The sequence below is a fragment of the Helianthus annuus genome, chromosome 1 (assembly GCF_002127325.2).
Source record: "Helianthus annuus cultivar XRQ/B chromosome 1, HanXRQr2.0-SUNRISE, whole genome shotgun sequence".
In the NCBI taxonomy this organism is placed as follows: Eukaryota; Viridiplantae; Streptophyta; class Magnoliopsida; order Asterales; family Asteraceae; genus Helianthus; species Helianthus annuus.
Genome location: NC_035433.2, coordinates 60,179,709 through 60,190,790, shown reverse-complemented (window position 1 = coordinate 60,190,790; position 11,082 = coordinate 60,179,709). Strand labels below are relative to the sequence as shown.

Below are 11,082 nucleotides of genomic sequence, written 5' to 3'. Positions count from 1 at the left end.
GGTTTCTCCCTTGGCTCCCTCTCTCGTTCGATCGCACACAGCCAGGAACAACACTGGCCTTCTTTTTTTTTATCAAATTTCATTACACATTTACACCTTTAGACCCTTGTCTTTTAAAGTGTGTCCAAAATGTTATTTCCCATACTAACTTGGTCACTTTTCTTTTGGTTAAATTAGTTACATACATATTTTGTGAACTTAGTATCATTTATTTAACTTTTCCCGTGGCATAAATCTCTATTTGTCATTTTCTATTATTTAAGCATCACTACTTTATATTATATTGACATACGAAAATTTGGGGCGTTACAAGTCTACCCCCCTTAAAGAAGGTTTCGTCCCCGAAACCTAAATACGTATTGAATAATGACGGGTAGTCTTCCCACATATCATCTCCCGTTTCCCATGTGTGATCTGATTCTTTTCGATGTCGCCATTGGACCAAAACTTGTCTAATGGCTTTGTTGCAAAGTTGTTTCACTTTGTAATCTTTTATTGTCACTAGCCTTTTATTATATTTCAATCTTTCATCACTTCGATGTCATCCAAGGGCACATATGCCGTTTCAAACGCGAGGCACTTTCGTAATTGCGACACATGGGAGGTGTTGTGTATTCCACCTAGTGCCGATGGTAATTCTATCCGATATGCTACCATTCCGACTTGAGCTAGTATACATTCTAACAAGTCTACTTGTATCCTTTCGTAAGTACATACCTCGAACTTTGACAACAAGTTTTCATCCGATCACCCGCCATGATGATTTGATCACTACCAAGTCCAATGCACTTGGTAATTCAATATGATCCTATTACATTATTTCATGATCATCATTCAATTGTTCAAGCTGATTTCTTAAAACTTATGTATCAGATTATTCATTCCCGTATACTTTTGATATCTACTTAGGAGAATAATTATCATAATATTCATACTTGTTCATTCCTATTCATTCATATAAAGACACAAATCAAACATCATTCAGTAGTTTCTAACTATTTAGCTTCTACATACACCTCATCCTTACAAGACCAATATCAAGCGAAATCTCTTTCATGTCACTGGCTTGATAGTTCTTTTCATATTTTTCTTACAATACCTACGTATAATCTTTACTCGAGACCAATATTTCCTTCATTCATGATCTATCATATCTGTGTGGATAAACACAATTTTACGTATACGTTTATACAAATCGTGTACATACTATCTTGCTCTAATCTCTTTACCATCTATCCCTTGGTTACAAGGGTCAATATAAATCTTTTATCACGCTATCAATATGATCGATAATTCAATACTCACATTTGAGTAACTCATATTACATTCGAGGTGTCATACTCAGCTATACTTGTCATCACATTCCATAGCTGTCATACATATGTCATTCCTTCTAGCAATTGTAATACTAAAACAACTACCTAACATTGTACCACAAAGGGCTAATTCTTATCTATATACTTACCTAGGTTCCGCTACATACGAGATTATAAGCTTATTACATATGCCATTCCATTCCACGTATGAGTTACATAAAACTTGGTACAACCATTCATTCGATAATTGAGATTACATTCTACCACGTAGGGTTGTTTTATAATACGAACCATGAATCATGCGTATAAAACTTTAACTCTCGAACATTTCCTTAGAGGTTTACCTTCTAATAAATCCTCACATACGATAGGGAACCCGACTAAGGGCAAGATTCATTCAAATATCCATTCAAATGTTCATCATATTTTACATTCCACTCAACCCCTCTTTATATAACATTCCACCTTTAATAGTTACACATTCTTATATTTTCATTCTAACTTCCTTCAACGTTAACCTTTCACATCTTCCATACAGTTCTTTCTAATTATTCAAAATTTGGCATAAAAAGCATGTACCCCACTTTCTTAACAGTTCCTCACTTTTCTTTCCTTTCTACTAATATGCGGGTCGACTCTTACCATCTTTCCATCATGACATTTCAAGACATCTAATAACCGTACTTTACAATAAACAAAAATTTAGAGCCGCCATAATTTTCCTGTATTGACATAAAGATTATAATTCATTTACTAGCATTATAAGTCATTTACTTCTGCCTTCCAAGTTACTAACCATACTTGTTCCTTCACTATGCCGTTAGAAACAATAATGCTCATCATGAGCCTACTACTTAATTCCTCTATTATCAATATCATCATTCTTCCTAGTCACCTCCTCTTGTGATGTAAAAACTTTGACTACTAATGTATGTGTGTGTGTATATATACATATACATATACTTGCCTCAAACATTTAGTAACTCTATTACAATTAGTTGCTTGGTAGTCTATTCCTACAGTATGGACTAATTCGCACATTTTTACTTCCTGATTAATTTTAGACATACTTATGTAAACGTTGTTCTTGCCATCCCATTTCTTTTAAATCCTCTGCTAGTAAGTCCATCACGTAATTATGTTACATGTTGAGCCACCTCCTTCATTCTTGAAATTCGTTCTTATCTTTTAAACATTCGAATTCAATCATACTTGTTATCATTTTACCATTTCTTACAAAAATCTCTATCCTCGTCGGTGCTTAAATCATCCATCTAGGTCTTAGCCCGTTATTCTTTCTACTAACATTTACTTTTTATTTAACAAAATTTTCATCCTTTGGACCATACTACACTCGAAATTCTATCATCCTTTCATGTTCAATACTTTCTAAGCTTAATCGTAATTATCATTCCTTTTTTTTATATACACTTTCCTTTCTTTCATGCTAGGTGTTAACGGTCCTTTATGACCACACTACATATCTCTCATCATAGGGTTGATAAACCCAACTAGAACTTCACCCACAACCTTCCAATCATATACGTTCTTACTTCGAAAGAATTCGACATGACCCGATTGACATTTAGAGAATCCTAATTATCATAGGTTGCATTTTTTGGAAACCTAACGAAATTATTAGATTTGCCTTAAGAAATACTCTACAACATAGTTTAGGAAATATGTTAATATACCTAACATATTTCAATGACTTTCGATCTCTTACTTATTACATATTCATTAATTTTATATACTTTTCACTTCGTTATATGTTACTTCATGCCATCATGTTTACGTCTTATTGACCTTTGTCCTTTTAATTATGGTTATCATGCTTTTATTTCATAATTTCTGGTGTTAATAGCCACTTAGTGACCATACCGCATTCCCTTCATCATCCTTGGTGTTAACGGCTACTCCGTGCCCACACCGCATACCATTCATCATCCTCGGTGTTAATGGTCACTTCGTGACCACACCGTATACCATTCATCATTCTCGGTATTAACAGTCACTTTGCGACCACACCGCATACCATTAATCATTCCCGGTGTTAACGGTCATTTAGTGACCACACCGCATACCATTTATCATAGGGCATCTTCTTTACCATCATTATTGATAATATCATTATCATCATCATTTACATTCACTGCGTCCGCCATTTACAATTACATACTTTTATTAGATACCATATCATTCATTTCTATATCATTCATGCATTATTTACTTTCAATAATTTATTTCCGTAGGTCACAAAACCATAATATCCTTCATTACGAACATTCTAGACATTTTAATCAAAACATACATTCACTCTTACACTTACTTCTTATTCTTTCGTTCTTTAACTAATAGCCTGCGTGTTAGTCAACTTATATTCATGGTTTCATTAACATTTTGGGGCTTTTTTTTTTTAAGATTAATGAAGGTCCGAAACTGAATTAGAGGCCATGGAATAACAAACGAAACAATTCAGCAAAGTGGACCAGGGAGGGGCGTCGCCGACGGCACTGGGCCGCGTCGCCGACGCACCCCAGATTGTTGCGTCGCTGGACTTGTGCGTAGGCAGGGGGTTAGGCCGTCGGGACACCCAGGTGCGTCGCCGACGCCATAGGGGGTCGTCGCCGACGGGTCTTCTGACCTGCAAACGCTGATTTTTTTTTATCCACATGCTTCGTTCCCGAGCCCCGGTATGACCCGAAAGGTTCCGTGACGTTCCGAAACCTCCCGTAACATCCCGTAATGTTACAACCCAAGTTATTCTAGTGAGTTAACTATAATCCCCTTCCCATTTCTAACTATAAGCATAATCAAAATTTACAATTTACTTACTTGCATAGCGCTTCGGAACGAACACACCTTCATACGAGCTTTCGGTTTGAGTTCAAGCATTTTAACTCTAATGCTTAAATCCCTCAAACCTCGGCTCTGATACCAACTTGAAACGCCCACTTTTTCACATTCGAAAATAATAAATACAACATACTAAATTTAACAAAAATTGGGCATGACCCGTTCGTACTATAAGCAATTCCCTACTTTTAACAATCACTATTCAAACTAAATTCTACGACACGTTTCAAAAGACATAAAAGTTGTAACCATTCAAGATTCCATCAAAAGCGTTTTGTCCGAACTACCAAAATAAGATTTAAAATCCTAATTTACCTACAAAACATCCTAGACATAAATTTAACATTTACATTATGAAAGTGTTTTGACCCATTTACAAAGACAACTTTAACCGGAAGCGCATAAAGGGCGATGTGGTGTGTTCGATCCAAGCTCGCCATTATCAAGAGTGAGATTCACCTACATCCATAACACAAACTTACAAGTTAGTTCGGTTAAAACATATTACTAATACAATTTGCTTTTCATCATTATTTGACCCGTTACCGGGTCACTATATCTTTACATATTTTCATTCGAACTTCTCATATGACAATTTCGTTTAACGGATATAGCACCATCTTAGTTTCCATCATCATCAATCATCCTATTTTATCCGACCCGTTCTCACGGATCATACTTATTCTTACTTTTTAATTTTTCCATACTTCACTAGCTATCTTAACTTCATAACAATTTCATCTTACTTGACCCGTTTAACTACGGGTCAATACGTCACCAAGAACACCTCATACTCATACTTTAGACCCATTTGTACGGGTCGTCAATAGACTTTTCCCTTTTTCTACTAACAATTCACATTAAGACATTTTACTATAAATTTCCGCATAAAACAACGAACAATTATTTATATGAAAACTAACACAAAATCTACATTCTACATGAGCGAAGTTCATATGAACTTACCGGAGTCGTGCGCTCCTATTGCCTTTGCTTGGTTTGATTCCCCTCCTTTCTTCGACCCTATAAGGTGCATCACATACGCGTTTAGCTTTCGCGTTATACATCACTTACGCACATTTACAACATTTACCATAATGTTCATTACTCACATTTATTTTTCATATCATCATTAGATCATCAATACTTCAATTTCTCATGTTCATACATAACCAATTCAACTCAAGCATTTCATCGAACACATGGCGTGCGTACTATCTATAAAACATGATGTACAAGTAATTATAGCATATTCATCCTAAATTCATCAATGGATTAACCTAATCTTTCACAATCAATATCATAATCATACTACATATGATTCATATCAAATTACCCATCTAAACACCTTCTATAACACGAGTTTAACATCCACATTACACAATTTATCCATAAACTTTACTAAACCTCATTACCTTACAATTTCAAGTGGGTTTTACCCCAAACTACTAATACAATCAAAATAGCACATAATATGACCCCTATTTGTTCATATCATCTAACATTTAGGTTCCATTTCATACAAAAATCATAATTTTCACATAACCCACTTCATGAAATTTCATAAGAACATGAAATTAAACTTACTTGGTATCTAATATAGTTAGGAGATCTTACTTCCTAACTCATGCACCTAGAATTCAGCTTTCAATCCCTTCAATTTGTAGGATTTTTAAGAAGTAGGGTTTCCCCCTTGGCTCCCTCTCTCGTTCGATCACACACAGCCAGGAACAACACTGGCCTTCTTTTTTTTTTTTTTTTTTATCAAATTTCATTACACATTTACACCTTTAGACCCTTGTCTTTTAAAGTGTGTCCAAATTGTTATTTCCCATACTAACTTGGTCACTTTTCTTTTGGTTAAATTAGTTACATACATATTTTGTGAACTTAGTATCATTTATTTAACTTTTCCTGTGGCATAAATCTCTATTTGGGGCATTACACTGTCGCCGTTAATCATCATCATCTTCAACTGTCAGAACCCATCAGATAAAGACTAAGACCGCCGTTAATCATCATCATCTTCAACTGTCTCCGACTGCCGGACTGAGTCTCGGACCGCCGCTGCACTGCTGCTGGTGTCGGAGAAGACAACCGAAGCTTCTCTATCTTCTGTTTTCTCCTCTCTCTCTCTCTCTTTCTCTCTCTCTCTATCCGTCACTCACCACCACCCGACAGTGGTGGTGGTGCTCCGTTTTGATGAAGCTAAAAATTGGGGGCGTGTTCCACCGGGAAACATCTCGATCGACAACAGGAACGACGGTCGGCACCTCCTGGACTTGTCACCGGAACCTCCGGTCACCGGAGATGAGGGCGAAACAGAGGCAGGGTGTAGGTGTGCAGGTGATTGTCGGCTAAAACGTGATTTTGGGGGTGCTGTGGCTGGTGTTTGGCGGAGAGGGTGAGACGCCGGAGCGCCGGTGATACGGCTCCGGTCATCGGAGCTCGTGAGGATGAGAGAGAGGCAGAGAAATGTTGTTGGCTACAAGTTTATGATTTAGTGTTTTCTCCAAATGTTGCAAATGAAGTGAGGTTTTATACCCATGAATGTGCCACATTGGCAAAAATAGTCCACGTAGGATGCCAGCTAGGATGGAAGACTAACTCAGTTAGTCATTTTTTAACTGAGTGGTGAAATGACAAACAAAATTAAAAGTTTGGGGTGTGACAGATCAAAGTGTTAGTTGCGGGTGTTATCGGCCAATTCTTCAAAGTTAAAGGTGTTAAAATCCAATTGGCCTTTTTTAAATCACTGATTTACTGAACATGTAAAAACAATTAATGTAAAAATTATATTAGAAGTGAATTCTAGTTTTCGCTAGCGAATTATCGAGAGATACAACAATTACCGATAGATTATCGAGTGACACTAATCAAGTGGTTTACGTAAGATTTATTCATCAATAAAAAAAAACTGTTGATGAAGGGTATTATAAACATGTTAGATGTGTTATAATTTTTGATTGAATATACTTGTTTCAACGTTATTTTGTTTAACAAAAATTATATCAAATTAGTTTAATATAACTTTTTATAACATGAAATCTATAAATCATTTAACTAAATAATTCGTCTCAACTTGTAAGCCTTTATCTTTTTAAATATGTTAAATTTATAAAGAAAGTGAATTTGTGCATTGAATATACCGTTGCTTAACCTTTTTCTAATTATCCATTTAGCCCACTGTCCGTCGAGAACCGCGAGTCTAACTTAGAGGTGGACAAACCGGGTATTTTTAATAATCAGTTCTGGTTATGGAACCGGTTTTGGTTTCTCGTTTTAAGGGTTGAAACCGATTATTGCTATAACCGGTTCGGTTTTGATTCCGGTTATTTGTCCAAAAAAGTGAAAAACTATACCCTATGTACCCGATTACAGGTAGGGTTCGGTTCCGGTTCTTAAGAAACCGGGTATTAAAAACCCATTGTCGGGTTTTTTATACCCTATTTTCGAGTTTTTTAGTTCTATATTTTTCGTAATTTTTCATACTCTATTGCGTTTGTTACCCTATTTGCTCGTATTTTTTGTTTATTATTATTAAATATGCATTATACAGTGTAAGAAATTAAAGTAAATGCATTATATAACGTAAGAAAATTAGAATCATGTATCAGGTATATCTGGGTATAATCGGTTTCGGTTCTTGTCTGGTTTTGGGTATTAATCGGCTATGATCGGTTCCGGTTCTAGGTATTGAGATCAAAATGCATACCTTATCTATATACCCTACGGGTAGAGTCGTTTCCGGTTTCGGGTATAGATTACCCGAGTATTAAAATAACCGATTATGGGTTTTTTTACCGGGTCCGGTTCCGAATACGGTTTTTTTTGTGCACCTCTAGTCTAACCCCTAGTAAAATACATTTTGGATTTTGTAAACGGGCCAAAATGTTTAACACAATTGGGCTCAACACAAGTTATATACTTGTATTCAGCAACATGACGCTTATAACTGGGCCTCAACTATACCCCCAAACACTTTGCAAATCAGGGTTATAATATAAATCGAGCTAGGGTTTCAATTCCGTCTTCCGAAACACAACTGCAATTGTTCAAGGAGGCTGAGCCGCCGTCTTCATCACCGGAATAATCCCGTAATCTTACAGGTTAGTTTTCCGGCCGATTGTCTCAGCACGTTATACCTTCAATCACATATGTTTGCCTGTTAATTCTTTATCATTCGATTCGCTATTAGGTCAGCGAGACTCCGATACATTTCGGCAATAGTTTCTGTATATTTTAACATGATTTTGCGATTTTATTCAGATTACGTTATTTTTAGTTTTATTTTTTTGCTTATTTGTTAAGATTTTAGTTTAATTGTACGTATTTGTTTGCGTGATAAGATTTGAAGCTTTGTATACTACGAACAAGTGTAGAGTTTGGTAGATTTGAACATGAAATAATGTTTAATTTAACCCATTTAGTGATTTTTTTTTGAGATTAGGTTTTGTATGTAGGCATTGCAGCTTAACTTTTGTAGATTTTACATTAATAACTGTTACTTAGTGTTTAATTTTAGTGTTTAATTTATGTGACTTTGTGTTTTTATGGATATTAGGTGGTATGTAGGTACTGCAGTTTCATTTTTTGCTTAACTGCTGAAGAGTTTACATTACTGATTATTTTTTGTGTCGGTTTACGTGATAAGACTTGAAGCTCTGTTTACCACGAACAACTAGATTTGAATCTGCTACAGTGTTTAATACATAGTTGATTTTGGTTGTACTATCTGCTGTTGCGATTTTATTGTTATTATTCAGAGTTTGAATATTGGTTTGAGCTTATGCTGGTTTGTGTTTTTGATTAATGGTGTCTTTTGCAGAACAAAGAAGATGGCTTACGCAGCAATGAAGCCAACAAAGGCAGGGCTAGAAGAGCCCCAAGAACAGATCCACAAGATTAGGATCACTCTTTCTTCCAAGAATGTTAAGAATCTTGAGAAAGGTTCGTATTTCTTTTATCGCAAGTTTTATAATATCATCGTAATCAGACGAAATTAAGATAGCTTATGTGTTGATTCAGTTTCATTTTTCGAGCAGTTTAGATTTTTTAGCTTAGTGTTTGAAAGTAGCCTTCTGATTTTATGTCTATTGGAATGTAACTGTTTTATCCAGCTCATTTAACCTTTTGTTTTGATAATTTTTACCAATAGTGTGTGCTGATTTGGTTCGTGGAGCCAAGGATAAGAAATTGAGAGTCAAGGGACCAGTTAGAATGCCAACTAAGGTTCTTAATATCACAACCAGGAAGTCTCCTTGTGGTGAAGGTATTAATTTGTCATTGCTTTTTTTATTGTAGATTTGAAACTGTCGTATAGTGCGGCCTGCGTAATTTAATATCAATAATGCGGTATAGGGTTAATAAAGTTGGGTTGAAACCTACAGAATCTCTAACCGGACAAGACATTGTTCTAAATATCATGTTAGACACTTGGTTTTAAATTGCGTGATGCGCTCCAATGCGTTTAGTCCAAAAGTCTGATGCGTGATGCGCGATGCGAGCGCTCTTTATAAAAAAATAGTTAAAAATTATTTACACATAAAAACTTATAAAAACCTACTTAAAGTAAAACAACTGACGTAATTGGAAGATAAGAGTTGTGTTTTTTTGGTTCAAATCAAGCATACTAAGATGTTAATTATGGAAAAAACCGAACACAGTTCACAAAATCTGGAAAAAAAAGCATAAGAAACAATGTTGCGTGCATCAGAGCGCATTATGCGAAATGTGCGCAATATTCTCGCATCACATAAACGCATCGCATCAGCTGTTGCGATGCGCTCTCATTAGCGCATCGGGCGCATCACGCATTATGCGCGCATTTTAAAACCAAGGTTAGACACTCTCAAATTTGAAGAAACTTCTGTTTCTAGTTTTTCTTTTTGATATCGCTAACCGAAAATTACAATTTTACAGTCTTTTTGCATCACAGTTTTACACCAAAAAATGCAAAATGTCTACAAGCATTCGCTTTTAGACTAAAGACTTTAACTATTATTTTACTAAAATAAAATTCGTATTGTGTAGTTTTAACTTCTATTGTTTTATAGAATACTCTTATTTAACTAAAATAAAATTCGTAATGTGTAGTTTTAACTTCTATTGTTTTATAGAATACTCTTATTTAACTATCTATGAACATATCATGTTGTGCGCTCTGCACTATGTCATGCTTTTTTGATACACATCTGTTTTTAACTCAATAGGTGTGCTAAGTGATGATCAAGTTTAAGAATTTATTTATTTTTTGTAGGAACAAACACCTGGGACAGATTTGAGCTTCGTGTACACAAGCGTGTTATTGATCTTTTCAGCTCACCGGATGTTGTGAAACAAATTACCTCAATCACCATTGAACCCGGTGTTGAAGTCGAGGTTACCATTGCTGATTCGTAGGCGTACTCTGTTTTATGATGGATGGTTAAGAATGTCTTTTGGTTGTGTAATAGTTTCATTTCATGTAGGATTTGAATATCTTTGCAATTTTGAAATTATTTGACAGGAAGTTCAGAGTTCAGAGTTGTGTTTTATTTATATCATTTGTATTTTTCACGACCTTTAATTCGTTTTCGTGTTGTATTTTATTTCATGGTTCACTGGTTTGGTTCACAAGTTGAACCAACTATTATAAAGCTGGTGAATGATGTCATAAATCATAACGTTTTTTAAATATAAATGATTGTTTTAAGTAAACAATATCGTTAAAACAAAATCAATATTTAAAAATTAAATGCAAACTGTTTTATCATAATTTGTAAAGATAAAATAATACAAAGACTATTTGGAGTTTTATCATTGTCTGGTTTACGGTGTAGGAGTGATTAATTTGACTAGCAGTGTAGAAGATTTTATCTTTTTTTAACGGGAGATGTTATTTTTTACTCAAATTTACGCGAGTACTTTT

The 11,082-nt window shown here is 35.1% G+C and overlaps 1 protein-coding gene and 1 long non-coding RNA gene across 2 annotated transcripts; one reads left to right on the top strand and one right to left on the bottom strand.

The window, feature by feature from the left end:
- Positions 1-4,539: 4,539 nt before the first annotated feature.
- Positions 4,540-5,894, bottom strand: LOC110936395. Its single transcript, XR_002589968.2, has 3 exons — positions 5,760-5,894; positions 5,139-5,195; positions 4,540-4,631 (listed from the first exon to the last, which is right to left on the bottom strand). It is a non-coding gene; the product is annotated as an uncharacterized LOC110936395 (long non-coding RNA).
- Positions 5,895-8,125: 2,231 nt separating this feature from the next.
- LOC110866803 (40S ribosomal protein S20-2) lies at positions 8,126-10,740 on the top strand. The gene is made up of 4 exons (XM_022115952.2): positions 8,126-8,281; positions 9,001-9,122; positions 9,331-9,444; positions 10,432-10,740. The coding sequence occupies exons 2-4, from the start codon at positions 9,011-9,013 to the stop codon at positions 10,572-10,574; spliced, it is 369 nt and encodes a 122-aa protein (XP_021971644.1). The 5' UTR covers positions 8,126-8,281; positions 9,001-9,010; the 3' UTR covers positions 10,575-10,740.
- Positions 10,741-11,082: the final 342 nt, after the last annotated feature.